Source organism: Phalacrocorax aristotelis, chromosome W (assembly GCF_949628215.1).
Source record: "Phalacrocorax aristotelis chromosome W, bGulAri2.1, whole genome shotgun sequence".
In the NCBI taxonomy this organism is placed as follows: domain Eukaryota; kingdom Metazoa; phylum Chordata; class Aves; order Suliformes; family Phalacrocoracidae; genus Phalacrocorax; species Phalacrocorax aristotelis.
Genome location: NC_134310.1, coordinates 28,789,511 through 28,808,908, shown reverse-complemented (window position 1 = coordinate 28,808,908; position 19,398 = coordinate 28,789,511). Strand labels below are relative to the sequence as shown.

The following is a 19,398-nucleotide window of genomic DNA, read 5'->3' as shown; positions in this document are numbered from 1 at the left end:
CTAATACTCGAATTATCTTTTGGGTTGAGTTTGGGGAGACGGAGAAGAGGGGTTTATACGATGCTGTAAATGCGTCTAACCGGCATTTCCTTTGTGCCCACCTCGCCCGCGGTTGCTCTGAAAGGGCTCATTGTCTCTTCCCTTGGCTGGTTCAGCGAGCAGCTATTTTCAATGAGGGGTTATTCGTGGTCCGCTCTTGAATGAATGTTTCCTTTGTGGAGCTGTCTGAGGGAGACGTGAAAGGGGCTTGTGTGTTCGGGGCAGCCATTACCCACTTGATGGGCCATGATAAATTGACTTAAAAATGTAAACAATAAAAGCAAGTGGCATAGCAGGAGCCAGTGCTGTCAGTGTGGGAATAGGGGACCGCGTTGTCCGGACCTCCGAGAGGAATGAGTTTGTGTTTTCTCGTTGTTGTTACAGACCAATTAGAGAAGTTCCAGAGAACTTGAAGGAGGAATGACTTTAAATGAGATAAAACTCATTTAGAGCTTATCTTTTTCTTTCCCGATCAAGCTGGTCTGAGTCACGGTCCCGTGAGTGGTGACTGTTCTCCGTCTCTAGTAGTAGGGATCCCACAGCTGCAATTTACCTGATAGTTTTGGTGCTTTAGGACACAATTTACTCCTCCACGGCTGAAACCAAATACCGCTGCGCTGCTCCCGTGCCCTCAGTCTGAGCTTCCCATCGTGCCTTTCCACGAGACAACCTAAGTGTTGGCATTTTAGGAGAATCTTCACCTTAAACTTGCGTTTCTCCTAGGAAGCTAACCGTCTCACTGTCCGTACGTGACCGTGGATGTATTATTTTTAATTTTAAACATACACAGAATGAGAGGTCCGTTCTATGAAGCAGCAGCTAGCCGGTGTGCAAGCTGCCTGCCTTCTGGGGGAGGCCTTCGGTCAAGCCGTTCATCCGGGTGGCCTTTGGGGAGTGTGCATTTGCAGTTCGCAGGTGCATCTCCTTACTCCAGACCCTCCTTAACTGCAACAGGTGCTGAGGTTCAGCTGTGGCGAAGGGTGGAAACACCCGCTCGCTTCACACTGAAACGCTGCGGGAGGAAGAGGTGAACCTTCTGCTACGTGGAGGCTTTTGCTGAGAGGTGTGGAAAGAAGAAAGATGCGGAGAAACGTTTCTCTTTGCACGTCAAGGGAGGGTTGAAGGGGGAAGGTTTGGTCACGCGTTTTGAATGTGGAGGACTGTAGGAGCTCTGTGGCGTTGGACGGTGTTGCCAGGGCGCTGCAGGTCGCTTCCAGCCCCCACGGCCACCCGAAGGGCGCACCTTGGCGATTTCCCGCTGTCATAGCATCAATCGTCATCTCCTGGTACTGAAATATTAGCGTTTGTCTCCGGTTCTCGCTGCCGGCATGAAACGCCGCGGCTCGTTGCCCGAGAGAGCGGTTGCATTGCTGATAGTATATCTATTTTTTTTGGCGTGAGAAGCTGTGATATAACTTCATTCAGCGCCGATTAACAGGCACCTAATGAGTCGCTGCTCCGCGTTGATTAAGGGGCGCCTAATGAGCTCCTTCCCCGCCTCCCCCCCCCCACCCCGGGCGCGCAGCCCCGGTGCCGGCGGGGGGCGGCTCCTGCGGCCGAAGGGGCCGGGCCGGGGGCGGCTCTTAGAGCCCGGTAACGGCGGGGAAGGGGGGGGTTAAGTCCCGTCCCGCCCCGTGCGGAGCCTGCGCGGAGCCGGCGGGCCATGGGCGGGCGGCGGTGAGCGGCGGCAGGGCCATGCCGCCCCCCGAGCCCATGCCCGGCTACGGGCAGCTCCTCCGGCGAGGTTACGGGAGCTTGGCGGCGGCCGTGCGGGGCTGCGGGGACTGCGGCTGGGAGCTGGCGCGGCGGAGCTGGGCCGAGAACGCTCACCTGGGCTGGGGCGAGGTGCTGCTGTGCGGGCTCTGCGCCCTGGGATGGACCGCGCTGCGCCGCGCCGCCGCCCGCAGGGTCTTTCGGGTCAGTCCGCGACCCCCCCCACCCCCCGGGAGGGACGGGGGCACCGGGGAGCGGCGGGGCTGCGGGAGGGCTCCCCGGTGCATGGGAGAGCACCTTCCCCTGGGGCTGCAGGCTGGGGGTGAGGGGGGGGGGGGTTGTTGCATGAGATCCCCCTTCCCCCGCTTTCACCCGGGGCTGCATCCCGGAGGACCGAGCATCCCCGAGGACCGAGCATCCCGGCGCACGGGAGAGCGCTTCCCCCGCCCCCTGTCGCTTAACCGCATCTCGGGAGGGGTTGGGGTGCGCGGGGGGAGTACTTCTTTCTCCAGGGAAGGAGAAGACCACGTTTTTGCATGTCATCCGTGGTTTGCATGAAAGATGTCCTTCCCCGCTCTCCCTCCACGGCGCGGCGGCGGAGAGGATGGCGTGGGGATCGCTGCAGTGCTGGGCTGACCTCCTTCGTGGCGTGGGGGATGCGAGCAGCCAACCCTCGCAGCCTCCGAACGGGTTTGCTGGCCGTCATCCCCTCCTCGTCAACCCAGTGCTCTGTAAGGGACAGGGCGAGCAGGACGTCCCCGGGAGCGAAGAATGGCTCTGTTGAATTTCTCGCTGTGAAAAGCGTATGTAACGACGTGAGAGCTCCCCCTCCTCCTGATGGCTCAGTCCCAGCAGAGGCGAGTTCTTCCATGCCGCTTTCCGAGGGAGATGCCGTGCGCTTTGCAGTTACGCTGGCCTCAAAAGGCAGAAGCGATGGAGTTGCGGTGTTTTGGGTCGGGGGATAGTCCTCAGCTCTCAGGGACGCAGAGACGACCCGTTTCTTGCCTACCCATGCGTACAGTGGCACAAGGCCTTGAGTAGCTGGGAGAGCACGCGTGGTTCTTTGCGGCTGCTTGGGCCAGGCCTTGTTCCCTGGGCGCGCTGCTTCCTTCAGAGGCTGCTTCGCAGATTGAAGACGGCTACCTTGCACCCCAGAGTCAGGCTGTCAGGAGTTACTGCTGTCCTCTCTCTGCCCTACCTGCCTTTTAAGTGGCTCCTCCTTTGCTGTTCAGAGTTGTCTTTGCTCCTCTGGTAATGCAAAGTGGATCTTGACCTTGTGCAAGGTTCCAGCCTAGGTCCTCTGGAGCCATTTGAAGCGGTGTGTAGGCAAGGTAACGTGCTAGGTTCTTACGTAGGGCTGAATTTCTCCTTGCTACCTCCACCCTTGTCTGCTCACGGCTACCGATGGGCAGCGTAGAGTGCCTGGGAATGCTGGGACTGGGTTGAACAAGGTTGGAGGTGACCCTAGGTCCGTTGTAACAAATTGGGGTTAATTTTCTATGTGTTCCCGTTTCTCCTTGCGTAAGGCTCGCCTTTACAGAGCCAGCGGTGATCAGAGCGTGAAAAAAGGTCTTCGTGCTGCGGGGTCCCCTCGCTGCCCTCGGAGGGTGCTGGGCAGCTGGGGTGAGTGCCGAGGTATCCTTCCCTTGGAGAAATGGGTCACGCTTGTAATCGCAGAAGAGTGAGGGGGGTTGATCGGAGCCGGTTCTTGCGGCTACATCTGCATGTCTGACAGCAATGAGATGCTGAGCGAAACCGTGATAGCGTCAGTTTTCTCCCAGCGGAGAGGTGGAAGGGTAGCAGCAGGGAGAGGCAACCTGCTCCCTCTATATTTTTAAAGGATCTGAAGCTTTTCTTTGTTTATTCTGCTGGACTTGCTATTGGGGAAGCTGGAGGTCGTGGCTTACCTCTAAAACCTCTGGCAGTATTTAGGAAATCCGTTTGTATTTTGTGGCCCTGCACAGGCGGTGCTGGAGCAGGGTCGGTCAGGAGGAAAGCCAGGGAGAAAAAAAGGCCTCCTGTTTAACTCTGGGGGAAAACTTCTCCTGTTCTCAGGACTCTGTGCTTCCCAGGGCAGACTCAAAAAGCCTTCCTCGCTTGGGATCTCTCTGTGCTCCCTGCAAGAAGTGAAACACGGTTATAAAAATGAATCCACTCACTGTCCCGAGAGCACTACCTTCTTGCGTGTTATTTATAAATAATAAATCTTGCTGCTTGGATTGTGATTCTCTGCATCTGAAAAGGAAGTGACTCTTACCACAAGGCTTCGAAGCCTGGAGCGTAAAGTGCACCTTGCTTTGCTCTGTCCGTGACCGCTCCTCTGAGAAGCGAGTGCGTTAAAGCCGTACAGCTCTTCCTGTGCTCTCTGCGTGGCCCCGTTTCTATCAGCGGGATGGAGGGGAGGTAGGCTCCCCGCTCTCTTCTAGGACCGCAGCAGCATTTATCCTGCAACACCTTGGTCACAAAAGGTCTCTCAGGTGGGGTGAAGAAGAGGTAAAGGTTGTGCCTGCCATGGGAGGGGTTTGGGTGGGATTTGAACGTGTGGACTTTCACCCGTTACAACGGGTGCGTTAGGTGTGGTTTTCCCATTGTCCTTAGAGCAAAGAGACTTTTTGGCCTGTTGCCTCTTCACGGAATCCTCACTTGGTGCAAATATGGACAGGAGTTGTTTTGGCGAAGGAAAGATCCCCCTTAGCTGAGCAAGTGTGGATTGCTAGGTAGGGAAAGACCCCCAACGCCAGCTCTACTGGAGGCACGGGCCTCCCTGCAAAGGCCTGAGGGACATATCCTTCCTCTCGGGCCTGGCCTGAGAGCCTCTGCTCTCTGTCCCGTTGACTTCTGAGTGCGCAAACTTGAATGATGCTCAGGGCGCCTCTGATTGTAGGAGCTCGCTGCAGCTGCAGACCACCTTCAGAAACGAAGACCGAACCGGGTCTAGGCAAGCCTTCCCACCCCTCAAAGCCTCCTCGGTTTGCGTGCCCCGTTCTCCTGCCTCAGCCAGTGTCTGAGCTCCATCGGTCTCCGAAAGCCGCCGTCCTTGGGGTGTCCCCTGCGTGGAGAGTGGCTGGAGCCAGGCTCTGAGGAGTTTGATTAAAAAGCAGCAACCTGAACATCCCTGCATTAGTTAAACATCCTGGAGGGCAGCTGAGCCCAGCAGTGCCGAGGCCAAGCGCCGTTGGATTAGCACCAGGCAACTCCGCTGGCGAAAGGCTCGGGGAAGCGCCTGGAGCTCAGCAAGCCTGTGCGGGCAGCCTCCCTTTCCCAAGCAGGTCTTGAGAGGTGCAGCAAGCTCGAATAGATAAAACTAAGAGCACGCCTGGATTCACGCACAAGGATGATCCAGGATAGCTGTGGCAAGCCTAGGCAGGCACTTGCAGCCCTAAACTACCCTGAGCCACCTTTGCTGCTGGGAGTTAAAGTCCCTGAAGTCAGCCAAGTGTAAGTCCAGAAGTGAGCAAAATCCATTCTGTATTAAAAGCCGCCTCTGAATCTGGTGATGTTCATCAGGTATCGCCTCCGTCCTTAACGGCTGCCCGCCTTTTCTCTGCAGTGGGTAAATGCTTTCCATTTTTGGCCCGGACGCCAGTCGGCTCGCCCTCTTAGTGGTGTTGAAATTTGTAGGACCTTGTAGTGTCCTCTGCAAGGAAAAGTGTTGTCTAAATTGAAAAATGTGCTCTGGAAAGCAGAGTTTGTAGGCGAGCGATACAGTCTAGCCCCAGGAAGGATGTGGAAGCTGGAAAGCAAGGATCCCTATTTATCCCTTCCAGTGATTTATGCAACTTTTCTCCACCTCACAGTATTTTCAAGACTTGTTTTTCCAAGCCCCAGCACTGGCTGTGTGTCTTGAGGGGGGAATTATCGCTGGTCCCCAAAACCTGCCACCCAACACCACGGTCTCTGCTGAGAGCAGAGGACACCGACGGAGCCCGGGGGTGGGAGAAGGCTCTGCCGCACCGCCGTTTCCTCGTCCCGCTGCGCTCTGCCTGCTGTTTGATGCGCAAACCCTGAAGACTCAAGAGGAGAAAGCCACAACAATGGGTCTTTTCTTCACCCCGGGGAATGAAGCTGGGCTGCTGCGTCTCGGCGCGGGGGCTGCTCTCCCTGTGCCGCTGTGTCAGCAGTCAGGCACGAGGCGGTTATTCAGCCCCCACAGCACCCTGTGGGCAGCTGTGTCTTGTCTTCAAAGAGTGTCATCTATTGCTTTTCTCTCTTAGGGGCAAATTTTACTGCTTGCAGAGGAACCGAGGAAGAAATAACGTCTGTTGGTTTGTTGCTATTGTCACAGTGCCTTTTCCTACATGTTTATCTGGAAAGTGTTGTCCAGAGCCTAGCGCAGCTTCCCGGTGCCTTCACTGCTGTGCAGGCAGAGAAACTGAGGCACTGAGCAGCTCGTGGCTCCATCCCTACACCGGGCAGCGAGAGCTGTGCCGTGCTTGGTTCGTTCCCCTTTCCTAGCGGGGTGACAGCCACTGCCCTTGGGGCCACAGACTCCAGGAGATTCATTTCTTTGAGTTCAGAGGACAGTGATGTTTTACTGGGTCTTTCCTTCTGCAGGCTCTGTGCCCCATCCCTGGTGTGGCAGGGGGTGGGCGGCTGGTCCGGGAGCAGCATCCAGGCAGCGTTCAGAGGGGATGTAGTCCCTTGGAGGGGAAAGGCACCATCGCAGCTCGGAGAAGCAGCACACCGGGCTGCGGGGAGCTGTGCCATGGCTGCGGAAGGGGCAGTAGCTGTTGGCTGTGGCCAGGTTTTGAATTGGACCTCTGCTTGCTCATCATTATCATCTGCATTGAGTAAAAGCTGATGTACAGCTGCCAGTTCCCTGGGCTGAGGATGCTTCGTGCCAGCCATTCCTTTGTGTTCCTCTGGGGAACTCGTTGTGCCCAGAAGCCAGACACAGCATGGCTGGGGTTTGGCCAAGCCGTCGTCTCTAGGCTGGGGAGGTGGCAGAGGTGATGGGGGCGGTCTGGGGGATACAATTCCTCTGTAACAAGCCTCAATTCATCACCCATCACTGCAAGCCTGCCAGGTTGCTGGAAGGATTCTGTGCTGCTGCTTTAGCTGGTTGTAGGTTTAAGGGGACTGGCTGCTTTCCTCTAGTGCCAGGGGCTGTAAAAAGGGAGAGAGCATGTGTTTGCTTTTTGCTACGAGTATTTTTTTGACACTTCAGCAGAGCTGTGGGCAGCGACAGTTTCCATTTGGTTTCTCTTTCCAGCTTCAAACCGCTCTCGCAGCGTGCTCTCGCCCACCGCTTTGCTCCTTCCCTCCCCCCGGGTTGTGTGGGGCGGTGCTGCGGGGGAACAGTCACGTCCCTCGACCAGTTAATTTTACAAGTGAATCAGAAGATGCCTGTGAACGTTTGTGTGGGGGTAACGAGGAGGAGGGGGGAGGAAGAGCCGGTTGCCCTTTAAGCAAAGCCCCATTACATCACTTGCCACAAGAGCCTTGGGCTCTTTTAGCTGCAGCCAGATCCGCTGTTCCCGTCACCCTTAGCAACAGGCATCTCTGCACCGTTGCCATGGGAACGGCAGCCGGGTAGCGGGAGGACAATCCCCCACCTTTGAGCATCTCCCACCCCCAGGGAGAGGGCAGATGCGCCTCCCGCCTGCTGTGGGTTCCTCTGCGTCTCCTTGGCTTGCGCTTCCCTGAGCCAGCGGCCCAGGTTTTGGCAGGGCCTCTCCGGGGACTTTAATGTGTCCCCCTGTTCCCCTGTGTGGGTCAGTGTTCTGGGAGATGCTGGTCCTCTTCCCATTCTTCCCCGTGCCTGCTTCCGAGCCAGCTCGGCTTCTGCAGTGCTCGGGGTACAGCCTGAGATGCTCTGTGGCTATTTAAGGGAGGAGGAGGGCTCTCTGCAGGACTTGTCATTAACTATATACGCAGCGAGGGCTAAAACCTCTCCGAGCATTAGCCACCTCAAGCTGGAGCAGAGCAGTCCTTCCCTGGGTTTTGCTTTTGCTCCAGACTGGGAGCTGCTGCTGTGCCTGCAGTGGGCTGTTCAGGCCGTGCCTGCAGGCTCACGGTAGCGATTTATTGCGCCACTGCCATCTCTGCCGAGGGTCCGAGAGTCCATAAAACGCCGGTTCTCTCACTAGCGTGTGCCTGCCCCGAGGGTGTTGGTCCTTGTCATCAGCTCTGCCTGCCTGGGGTAGAAACACGGTGTCCTTCCCCCTTCGCAGGCAGGGAACTGAGGAGCAGAGAAGCAGCGAAATGGCTTGGCTGGCGATCGGCTGCAAGGCTGCAACAGGGATTTGAGGCTGAGCTCAGCATCCTAAATTCAGCCCCAGCTGAGGAGGGCAGGAGTGGCAGGGGCTCTGCAGCTCGCTGTCATGGTAGTGTGATGAGCTGTCCCCATTTCTGAGCTGCTTCTGTGCTCCACTGTATGGAGACACAAATAATTCATGCTTTCTGGGCTCAGGACTTTCTGTCTCTGCATTATTTATTCACCCTTCAAGCTTCCTCCTCTTTTTCCTGCCGTGGCTCCTGTTGGAAGGAGCCTTGGCAGCAGCGTGTTCCTGGTCTCAATGAGGACGGCCGTGCTCTGAATGCGAGAGGCGTAAGGGGAGGCCAGAGCTGAGCCTCTCTAGCTGGAGGGGATACGGACCACTTGACAGAGCTTTGTGGGGTTGGTGCTTCCAGGTCTGACCAGCACTGGGAAATTCAGAGCTTGGGACAAAGCAGGGACCATGCTTGGAGTGGAGTCCTTTGAAAAATCTGATGCGGAGAGGGGCTAAAGCCAGACCAGCCACTGCCTGGGGACAGCTGGGGCCTTAATATAGCCTTTGAGCATCGAGGAGCTGAGCGCTGGCTGCAGAAAGTGCTGACCCTGGGGCAGGGTACGGTTGCTCTGCAGGCATTTTGTTTTCATCTCGAGCTTATCTGGTCTCTCCCTGGAGAGCTCTCAGCCGGGGGGGCCTTTGGGCGTTATCTGTGTTTCAGGCAGTGATGATTCCCTCTGGACCTTGAGCAACACTCCTCTGTGTTGACTGCTCCCCTGCAGCCACAGCCAGGGGCCGCGGAGGTTGGCGGGGCTGATATGGCTCTGTCACTCTCATGACGAGAAGCAGAAATGGTGCCTGGCGTTGCTCAGCTGCCACGGAGGGAAATATCCACGCCTGGAGCCCTGGCCGAGCTAAGGGCACGCTCGGCGCGCAGCATCGCTCGCTCTCCGGCACATGGTCTAACGTGAAGGGTGGCTTCAGCTGCTCCGATATACTCCTGGGGAGCTGAGGCTGTTTATTGCCGGGGCTTTGCTTGTCCTGTGATGTCCAAGTTGTCCCTGGCCTCGGCGTCCCAGCTCTCGCACTGTTGCAGAGCGCGAGTGTCGGGAGAGCTGGGTCGTACCCATCGTCCTCGAGAGCGCGGGGAGCTCAGGGTGAGAAAGTTTCGTTCTGAATAGTGCGAGCAATCTGCAGAGCTGCTCGTCCTTCCTTCCCTTGCTTTGGCCATATTTGGGGAGGCTTTGCCTCCTATATCTGAGTCCCGACCAGTGGGAGGGGTGCTGCAAACCACACGGGGAGAAAACCACCTGCGCTTCAGCACTGGTCAGCTGGAAAAGCTGCTGGGATCGTGGGTGAGCATGGCTAGGTGTGAGAGAGCAAGAGGACCCCGTGCCCCGGCCTTTAGTGACTGGTGACCTGCAAAGCTGGCCCCATCCCACGCTGGCTGCACACGCAGGGGAGTCTTGTGCCGTGCCGGCTGGGGAGCAGCGGCGGCGGCTGTGTGTTTAGGACTCTGCAAAGCCTTTGCTTCCTCAGCTGAAAGGCTCTTTCTGGGAGCTGGCAGTGCTGCAAGGACCGTATGCGCAGGATAGTATTGTTACAGCTTCCTCTTCTGGGTCTCCTTGTGCAGATAGGACTTGATTTTTATTTTATTAGTTATTGACTCTGTTCTGCAAAAGCTAGCTGTGGTCAGCCCTGCTCCTGGAGCGAGGGGGATGGAGTGGTGCCCAGACCATGGGACGCATGCCCTGAGCTTCCGCCTTCTCTGCGAGGCTCTGCTTTTGCAGCTCTCCGGGGTGGCTAAGGCTGAGCGGAAGGGTCTCTAGCCTCATGTTTTCCCCTGCTTCAGTCTCTCTCTAGACCCTCTCTGACCTCTGTATTCATGTTGTAAAGAAGACCAGGAAAATGGGGTTCCTGCCCCTGGTTTTGCCCTGTCTGGTAGCGCACAGCACGCACGCTCGAGTCTCTTGGAGATGTGGTGGGCTCTGCCCTGGCCTCCCCAGGGCCTGTCGTTTTGCCCTGTGTGACTACACTTCTCCCCTCTTGTTGCAGCCCTTCGGGGAGTGGTGCAAATTGCAGCCGAAAGATGCTGCCAAGATGCCTGAGAGTGCCTGGAAGCTGCTTTTCTACACGTTATCCTGGTCGTATGGCATCTACCTGCTCTTCTTCACCGACTACCCCTTCTTCTATGACCCACCATCTGTCTTTTACGGTACAGTAGGAACCAGGGAGAAGTGGGTACGGATTAGGATGCCCAGGTTCATAGGCCGTCTGGGTTGAACAAGGGAACGGGAGTTGGGGTGAACGGAAGAGAAGACTAAACCCCTAAATTGCCTCTTCTGTGATGCTGTGGGTACAGAAAGGGCACACCAGGCTGTCTCCGTTCATTTCGTTACAGAGAGAGTCACCTAGTGGCTATTGCAGACAGCAGGGGCTGGGACGTGGCAGCTACGGAGGGGAACGGGCTCGTAGTTAAAGCAGGGGAGAAGTCAGTCAAGGTTTCTCCCTTGGATCTAGGAGAGGGCATGGGTCTAATGCCAAAGGCAGAGTTTGGGAGCCAGGATACCTGGGTTCTGTTCCAGCCTTTGCCTCCTTTGCAGCTGTGAGGTCCTGAATGGGAGGACCTGAGCATGGCGAAGTGCCGGGGCTGCCTGGGGCAGTGCTCTTTGCACTCCTGTCTCTCTGCTGCTGACGGAGGCTCTGGGTTCACCCAGCTGTCTTTGTCCCACCCCAGACTGGAAGAAGGGCATGGACGTGCCCACGGACATCGCCATCGCCTACCTGTTGCAGTGCAGCTTCTACGGGCACTCCATCTATGCCACCGCCTACATGGACACGTGGCGCAAGGACTCGGTGGTCATGCTTCTGCACCACGTCGTCACGCTGACCCTCATAGCCTTCTCCTATGCTTTCAGGTGAGGTCCCTGGCTGGGACACTGCCCCTCTGCAGTGTGCCCGGGCCAGCCTTGGGCAGCTGTGCAGCAAAAGCTGCGGCCTTGCTGTGCTCACGGGCACATAGCAGGAGGGCTCGTGCTGGATTGGTGTGGATTCTGCCTGCCTCTGTGCTATCGCAGCAATCCCAGCCCTCGCGAGCCATTGCACGGTGCCAGACCCTCCCTGCAGCACAGTGCTACGCTGTGCCGTGCCAGGTCTGGCTGGCTGGATTACTGAGGGAGTCTGGCTGCTCCTGGCGTGATGGACTGCGGGTGCTGGGTGCTAACATCAACCCACCGCCCCACACATCTCCCTCCCTGCTCCCCTTTTTCCTACAGGTACCACAACGTGGGCATCCTTGTGCTTTTCCTGCATGACGTCAATGACGTGCAGCTGGAATTCACCAAGCTCAACGTCTACTTCAAGCACCGGGGGGGAGTCTATCATCGCCTCAACGACGTCATCTCCAACATCGGCTGCCTCACCTTCAGCGTCAGCTGGTGAGTTTGCCTGCCTGATCCCACTTCCAACCCTCCTTGCCAGCTTTTGCAATCCCCCACCCGGTGCCTCGGGGTACGGGCGGCTGGGTTTGTGCCCATGGGAACAAGCCCTTTCAAAAACGGCTTGGGAAGAGGCTCCCTGCAGAGCCTGACCCCATGCTGGGCTTGGAATCCTTCTGTAGTCACTTTGCCGTCTGTCACCACAGAAGTGCCTGTGAAATCTCGCTTGCAGCATGACAAATGACCCCAGGGGAGGAGGACCTGTTTCCATTTTCTCACTCGCTTGGTTTTAGCAGTAAGAAACACTTTTGCAAGAAGAAAACGGGAGGTAGGGCTGTCCCAGATTCCAGCCTTGCTATTCCTCTTGGGGCAAGGCGGGAGGAAAAAAAAAAGATGAAGACTAGAGACTGGTAAATTGCAGGTTGTCACTCCTCATTTGTCCCTTTGTCTCCCTCCTTCTCTGTGGGCTGCTCTGAAAAGCAGGGGTGGCAACAAGAGCCCTCAATTTGAGGGGGGGAGAGCAGCGAAGGCTTTTAGTGATAAACTAGGGAAGCGCAGGACTAAGAAAACCCTCCAGCTATATTCCCCTCCTGTCCCCCGCCCAGCGGAGATAATCTGCAGTGTAGACCTACCCTGAGAAAGCCCTTTCTCTGCCCTGCCTCTGGTGCCAAGCCTCTTCTGCAGACAGAAATTGTATTCTCCCTTCACTAGCTGCCCTTTCCCAGGGTCTGTGTGAAGTCCTGTCTAGAGCCAGACCTGTAAACCCAAGCCAGATGCCAAGAGCAGGAACTGCAAGGGGAGCTGGTGGGGGCTGCTGGGAGGCAGAAGGTTGTGCTGGGGGAAGCTGTGCTGGGTCCCCCGCCTCTCCCGGGCTCCCCGTGGGCCATTAAACCCACCCTGCTCCCTCTGCCCTGGCAGGTTCTGGTTCCGTCTCTACTGGTTTCCCCTCAAGGTGCTCTACGCCACTTGCTACTCCAGCCTCCAGTCGGTCCCTAATATCCCCTTCTACTTCTTCTTCAATGCTCTGCTCCTCGTCCTCACTCTGATGAACATCTACTGGTTTCTGGTGAGTAGGGGGAGCTCAGCAACCCCTGCGCTAGCTTCTCCCTCTTCTGCTGCTCCTGCATCGTCCCGGGGGCAGCTGAGGGGACCGCAGGGATCAGGGAGGCTTCGGAGGACCCAGGGGGTGGCTGGGATGGGAAGAGGGAAACACATGTCAGTGCCCGAGGGGGGGCTCCTCTGCGCTGGAATTCAGACTGTCTCGCAGCCCCCGGATCCGTGGGGAGGGAGCGATAACAGCAGTTGCGGCAGGCTGGAACTTGATATGGGTGTAAATGCTCTGGCATCCCCTGAAGCTTTGGTGGGGGGTGGTGAAAAGGGTGGACTTGGAGGGCTCACGCCAGCAAGCTCAACCCTGGGCAGCATCCAAGTTCATCATCACGTGGGGATTAAATCAGTTGAGGGTAGTTGCAGCAGCGCTGCAGCAGGTCATCAGCCGCGTCGCAGGGCTTTGGCCATCCCAGAGAGACCTGCCCTGCCCTTCTCGGGGTTGAGGACAGCGGAGAAAGGTCCAACTTAGCAAATGGGGGTGCGGAGGTTGGGTCGAGCAGCTCTGAGCCTTGGGGTTTGTGGCTGACGGTGTCTCTCCTCCCGCAGTACATCGTCCTGTTTGTGGCCAAGGTGCTGATGGGGCAGATGCAAGAGGTGAACGACGTGCGTGAGTACGACGTGGAGGACAGCAAGAAAACCACAACGGCCAAGAAGAAAGAGGCTGGACTCCAGCTCCCCAATGCTCTGAAAGAAGGGTATGTGGGCAGCGGGGGGATTACACACGTGCACAGCATCTGCTCGGGGAAGGGGTGCTGGCCCACCTCCCAGGGCTCTGGAGCCACTGTCAAAGGGTTCACCACTGAGCTGGAAAACAGAAGAGCAGCAGGATGCCTTGATACTGAATATAAAACACTGCTGCAGGCATCAGGAAGGACGTTGTCTCTCCGTGCCTAGGCACTGTGGTGTGTCCGTCCATCTTTCTGTCCCGTGAATCCTCACCTGCCCCTTCCCCTGCTCACCCTGTAGGACTGGCTATTTGCTTGAGGCTGTTCTCTCTGAGCAGCATCTGCGCTTCATGTGGTGAGCACAAAGCCTGGCCAGATGCTGGATCCCCCAGAGCAGGTCTGGCTGAGCGGGGACAAATTGTCTGCCTGGGCCTGTCAAGGCAGGCCTGAGCTCAGTAGTGATCTGTGAAAGTAAGAGAGGGAGAGTCTGTGCAGAGACCAAGGCTCACCGTCTGCTGTGCTCTCTTTCACAGGATGCACCTGAAGAACGGACTTGTAAAAGACAAGCGGTTGTAAGGGAAGCGTGGCTGCTGCAGCCTGGCTGCATCCGGGGACTGACCCGGGACCCTACACTCAAACCCAGCAAATGAAAGGCACAAGGAGAACTTCATCCCCGATACCCCTTCATCCCCTGCCCGGCGCCGGGGAAGAGATGCCACTGACAGGATCAGGCACCCCCCCACCCCCGGGGCTTGCCTGTGACCAGGCTTCACCTGATGCTGATGTGTTTTCTGTAACCAGTCCGTGCTGGTTCAGTTGAGAGGCTGGTGGCTTTGCTGGTCCAGGTAGGATTTGGAGCTGGCTTTAGGTCCCCTGGTGTTTCTTCTGTCACGCCATCCCTCGGCTATTTCTCAGACCCATTGCAATTTCCCCTGTCTTTATCTTTGGACCCTCCCGCCAACCATTCCTCAGCAGCCCTGGAAGGGTCCTCTGACCCAGCATCAAACTGGGGAGGGAAACGTCCTCTCCTCCGTCGGCATCGCTCTCCCAGGCAACGGGAGCCCAAAGCCAGCTCTTCTCTAGCTGCCAAGCAGGGACTGGAGAGGTGATGCAGCGCACCTCTGAGCCTTCCCCCTTGGGAGGGGTCACCAATACGGAGCTGCCCACATGTATCTGGAGGTACAGCACGGTTCCCATGAGCAGGTCTGCCTGGAAACCCAGCCCTGGAGCATCATCCCAGCCTCCTGTCCTGCCGGATGAGGGCCAGGAGATTTAATTTGCTTAAAAAGCCAATGTAAGTCTTACAGTTGCTTAAAAAGCCAGTCCCAGTCCTGCAGGGTCCCCTGATGAGGCATCTCTAGACTCTCACCCAGTAATGTCTGCTTGCTTGAGTGAAGAACAAATAGTTTCTCCTCCCGGTGCTGGTTTTCCAGGCAGCACCAGCCCCGAGCCTTGCCGGGTCCCCGAGGCAGGGCTCTGTGCCCTTGTGCCCGGTGGGTTTTACAGCCCCTCAGACCAAGAGTGTCCCTTTGCTCTCCCCTCGTGGGGCCAGGACCCTCGGCTCCCGTGTGCTCCCTCCTGGGCAGGGACAACAGGCAGTGGAGGGGGATCCAGGGCATTAACCCCAGGTATCAGAGGGTGGTTAATTGTGGGTTTTTTAAGTTTGTTTTTTTTTTTTTTTCCTGTTTTTGGTCTGTCGTATCGATCCAACTCCAGGCTCATTGTGTGAGCCACAGGGAAAGTTCCTCGGTAAACAGAAAGCAGAATGTGGCTTGGGCTGATGGAAACTGCCCCAAGCTGTGGCAGGATCCGTCCCCTTCTCGCTCGCCAGCGCCTAGCAGGGTTTCGGAGGGGAGCGCCTCGGTGCTTTAGTTCCTTGCCTTTCAAGCAGGATTTGCAGGAAGGAGGAAACGAAGGGAACCGATATCCCAGGCCTCTCTTCTGCTCCCTCATAGCAGCGCTGGGGCGGCGACGGTGCCGAGCTGGGGTAACGGTGGTACCTAGTCAGTGCATAAACTGAGCTTTATAGTACCGTCTTGCCCAGGCTTCAACATTTAGCTGGGTAACTCGTCGGCCAGCGTTGTCTGTGTGTGTAGCATCAGGTGTGCTGCCTGCAGTTCTGCTGTGGGGGCTAGAAAGGGGCTGTGCAAGTGGGGAGGCCCCGGGGGTCCCTCTGCCTGGCTGCGGCAGGGACCCCGTGCCGGGGGTGGGTGCTGGGGGTGGGTGCTGGTGGCTTTCCGTGCTGGCCCTGGGGCTGCATGTCACGTGGGCAGGGCGGTGTGTGCGGCAGGGGAGCTGAAGCGAGAGTTTGGCGTGCTGGAGGTTGGCGGCCTTAAGAGAAAAGTGTTGGACTGGGGAAAAAAAATACTGATTTGGGAGGAGGGAGCGAGAGGAGACCCTGATCTGTATCTTCCCCGGATCTGGGTGGGATGTCTGCAGCGGATGGGAGCAGATGGACTTGCTGGCAGCTTTGTGTGCGGAAAAGCAGCCTCTTTGCTGCCACCAAGGACTTTGTGTTGGACCTCGATGGCGTGGAGATGTGGGAGAGATGGTAGGAGCTCTGAGGGAGGAGGGCAGCTGCCCTCCTGCCACGCAGCCTCAAAGGGTTAACAGGTCCCAGGGAGCCTGGAGGGACCGTTCACACCCTCTGCCCAATCCTGGGAATCCCCCAGTGCTAATTGAGCACTAAGCAGATCAAAGGCTCCAATCAGGCAATCAACACCCCCCTGGCCCCTGTCTTCAGGTCCCCAGCCCCGGCTGCTCTTTGTCTGCGGGAAGGAGAGCAGAGCAATGTGGCTTCTCCCCACGCACGCCAGCTTCAGAGCCGGCCTTGCCTGGGCTCTCTTCAGCGTGGTTCTGGGGATGGAGTTAAGTTTGCAGGAAAGTTTGCTTTTAAAATCCTTGGGTTTGAGCACCAAACCCAGCCCGAAAACCCCCATTCCTGTGCCATCTGTGCTCTGGAGGATCTTCCAGAAGAGAAAGATGCTGCCTTCTGCAAACAAAGACCTGGCGGATGCTTGTAGGGTGGAGGAATTCAACGTGCCTGGGAATATCATCCGCGTCTTTGCTGACCAAGGTACAGAAATGCTGTGGTTTGGGTCCTGCCTTTTGGAAGCCTTCCCCGATCTCTGGGCTGGGAGACTTTGCTCCAGTCCTTCCTTTTCTGTCTCTGGGTGTAGGTAGGAGAGGCTGGAGGCGTTCAGGGCAGTGGGCAGAATTGGTCTCCAGGTGAAATCACTGCTGTGTAAACTCTGGTCCCTCTGGATGTTGTAGATAATTATTTACAGTCTAGAAATGAGTCTGTAGACGAGGCAGCGGGTGAGGGTGTGGAGCTGCGCAAGGCTCAGTCCTGGAGTCGCCTGATCCAGTCCAGAGGTGCTGGTTTGATCCCAGGTGACTGGCCTGACCTGACCCATTGGGTTCGTGGCGGTGGAGGTGACTCCTCGCCTGGGCAGCGGTAACGTGGCTGTGGGTGCAGCGGGTGGGACCAGCACCCAGCTTTGGGCGGGGGTGGGATGCCTGGCCATTTGCCTGTGTCCCCCCCCACCCCTTTTTCTCCTCATGGCTCTGGCTGACCCTGTGGCACGTCTGGCTGCTTCAGCCTGTGGCCTCTCTGAGCCGTTCTCAGTTACATGGGGACTGTTTGCTCGGTGTCCTCTAGGTCTCAGGACACCACGGAGCTCACTTCTCTTGTGGCTCCAGGTTTCCAGTGGAAACCTCGGGCTGGCTAAAACAGGCAGCTTACCAGCTCCTAAAATTTGCTGCTATTTGCCCTTCTTTCCCCTCCATCCCAAACAGCCGGCGCCCACAGCAACCCCCCTGTGCTGGGGAGGGGGGGGAGATATTTACAACTGGGGCAAAATAACACCCCAAGATGTTAAGTAGCATCTACAGGAGATGCTGGAATGGCTGTAGCATCCCGGTGCCGCAGGCTGGAGCCCAGGCTAGCGTTTGCACCTCCAGACCTTTCTGAATGCTGTGCCATCGGGCTGATAGCCTTGTCATCGACCCAGCGACCGTGGGCACGCTTGGCTGCCCGCCTCTCTCAGCCCCAGCTCCCTCTTGCTGCGCAGCCAAGAGCTTAAATTGAAGCACGGGGAGGCTGATCCTGCTCGGCATAATAGGGTTCAATCACCACCACCTCTATTTCTCCTTCTTTGTCAGGCCACTTCATTCATAACGGGCAGCCCCAGAGGTTGCTGTGCCTGCAGAAGCGTCTGTACTTTAACCTCTCCGTGCTGGAGGAGGGCGAGCACTTGACAATGGCTCAGCTAGAGATCAAATTCAGCCACAACTCCTACCACACCTCCAGCCAGGGGCAGGTTTTTGAGCTGAGGCTTTACCAAACCTCGCAGATGTCTCTACGGGGGATGCCCACCCCCAAGAACAGCCGAAGGCTGCTGGTGGAGCAATCCTTCGCCCAGCTGCACAAGTCTCTTCTCTTCAACCTGAGCGGGGTGGCGAAGGACTGGAGACTGTACAGCAGGAATCTGGGCTTAATCCTGGAGATCTCGGTGAGCGGCGGCGATGGTGCAGCATCCCTGACGCACGGGGGGCTGCAGAGCCTCTGTGCCAGCATCGACTCCTTCCTGGACACCTCTCTCCTGGTGGTGACCCTCAGCCAGCAGCAGTGCAAGGCTTCCAGGAGGAGGAGAAGTGCTCGCTACGCCCCCGTCACTCCGAGCAACCTCTGCAAGCCCAGGCGCCTGTACATCAGCTTCAGCGACGTCGGCTGGGAGAACTGGATCATCGCCCCACAGGGCTACATGGCTAATTACTGCCTGGGCGAGTGCCCCTTTCCCCTGACGGCGGAGCTGAACAGCACCAACCACGCCATCCTCCAAACCATGGTGCACTCGCTGGACCCGGAGGGGACCCCCCAGCCCTGCTGCGTCCCCGTCAGGCTCTCCCCCATCTCCATCCTCTACTACGATAACAACGACAACGTGGTGCTGAGGCACTACGAGGACATGGTGGTGGATGAGTGTGGCTGCCGGTAGCAGAGCGGCTGGGGGAGCGCGTGCCATGGGGTCCTGGCTGAAGCGAGGAATGAGTGATGGAATAAATCTGTGTGCGTTAAATCCCCTGTGCTGGTGTTCAGGGAGTTTCCCAGTTGGGGCAATGAGTGTCAGAGTGCCCTTTCCCCACACGCAGCCAGGGCCGAGGTCTGGCACCAAGGGAACGTTACTGGAGTTGTGATTTGGTAACAGCTGGTGCTCGGCCCTCCACGCAGCCACCAGCCTCAGGTGGGATTATGATCAAGGCTGGTGCTGGTTATTCCAGTCCCCATGGGCGGTGGTGGCACCAGGCTGTGAATCCCAGACCCCCTCGTGTGCTTGCCCGAGCTGCTGCGGGTGCCAGCACCCGCTAGGCTCGCGCTCTTCGGCCAAACCCTGCAGCTTGCTTAGTGCATAAAGAAACTTGTTTGGGTGACATAATGCTGCTGGGGGGCCGGGCTGGGCTGCAGCACGGGTGGGCCGGGAGGAGGCGAGGCGGCAGCTCCCCGGTCCCGCTGCAGGGAGAGGTATGGTGTCACGGCACGAGCTGCGTCGCTGCGTGACTGAATCCCTCCCCGCAGCGGCGGCAGAGCCTGGAGGAGCGCGGGGTTCTCGGTTCCTCCGGGAACTCGGGCCTGAGCTGGTTTTGTGGCGGGGGATGGGGTGGTTTGGGGGTGTACGTGGTTCAGAGGTGCAGCGGCTTTGTCTGAACCAGCCCGTGGGTTCTGCGGGAAGGATGTTTTTGGCTGAGGAAAGCAAGGGTGAAGAGGGGCCGTGGTGCCCCACTGCAGCGGTGGGCACGGGGTCTGTTGGCATTGGTCTGTTCCCTCTCAGCCCTGCTGTGAGTCAGTATTTAATTTACCTCATTTGCAAACTGATGAGACCAGCGTGGCGCGTCCCGTGGCTGTTCCCCACCTCCCCGGCGGCCGCAGGCCCAGCCCGACCCGCAGCCGAGCATCAGGCGAGGGCAGCTCCGCACGGTGCAGCACCGCTACAGCCCTGCTACGGCAGGTGCCACAGTCGCGTGGCTGTGCGATTTAGGCTTAGTTTAATTTGTTGGGCTTTTTTTTGGTTTGTTTCTTTGTTTTTTCCCTCGTTGGCTGTGGTACCCAGCCCTTGCAGCGGCACAGCCGAGCGCTCTCAGGCCCGTCTCGGTGCCGGCCGGTGTCCAACAGCTGCCACAGCCGCGCGTGGGCCCCTGTGCTGGGGTTTAGCACCAGCCCTT

The 19,398-nt window shown here is 57.7% G+C and overlaps 2 protein-coding genes across 2 annotated transcripts; both read left to right on the top strand.

The window, feature by feature from the left end:
* The first annotated feature begins 1,670 nt into the window (after positions 1-1,670).
* On the top strand, positions 1,671-13,877 carry CERS1 (ceramide synthase 1). Its single transcript, XM_075076744.1, has 7 exons — positions 1,671-1,956; positions 10,020-10,179; positions 10,702-10,882; positions 11,240-11,401; positions 12,320-12,467; positions 13,058-13,206; positions 13,710-13,877. Exons 1-7 carry the CDS (start codon positions 1,735-1,737, stop codon positions 13,750-13,752), a joined length of 1,065 nt encoding a protein of 354 aa, XP_074932845.1. The 5' UTR covers positions 1,671-1,734; the 3' UTR covers positions 13,753-13,877.
* A 1,955-nt stretch (positions 13,878-15,832) lies between these two features.
* On the top strand, positions 15,833-18,314 carry GDF1 (growth differentiation factor 1). The gene is made up of 2 exons (XM_075076746.1): positions 15,833-16,252; positions 17,341-18,314. The coding sequence occupies exons 1-2, from the start codon at positions 15,967-15,969 to the stop codon at positions 18,174-18,176; spliced, it is 1,122 nt and encodes a 373-aa protein (XP_074932847.1). The 5' UTR covers positions 15,833-15,966; the 3' UTR covers positions 18,177-18,314.
* The last annotated feature ends 1,084 nt before the right edge of the window (positions 18,315-19,398 follow it).

Coding starts and splice junctions, on each gene's coding strand:
- GDF1 (XM_075076746.1), top strand. CDS start 15,967: ATGTGGCTTCTCCCCACGCACGCCAGCTTCAGAGCCGGCCTTGCCTGG. Junction 16,253..17,340: donor CCGCGTCTTTGCTGACCAAG/GTACAGAAATGC, acceptor CTTCTTTGTCAG/GCCACTTCATTCATAACGGG.
- CERS1 (XM_075076744.1), top strand. CDS start 1,735: ATGCCGCCCCCCGAGCCCATGCCCGGCTACGGGCAGCTCCTCCGGCGA. Junction 1,957..10,019: donor CCGCCCGCAGGGTCTTTCGG/GTCAGTCCGCGA, acceptor CTCTTGTTGCAG/CCCTTCGGGGAGTGGTGCAA. Junction 12,468..13,057: donor TGAACATCTACTGGTTTCTG/GTGAGTAGGGGG, acceptor CTCCTCCCGCAG/TACATCGTCCTGTTTGTGGC.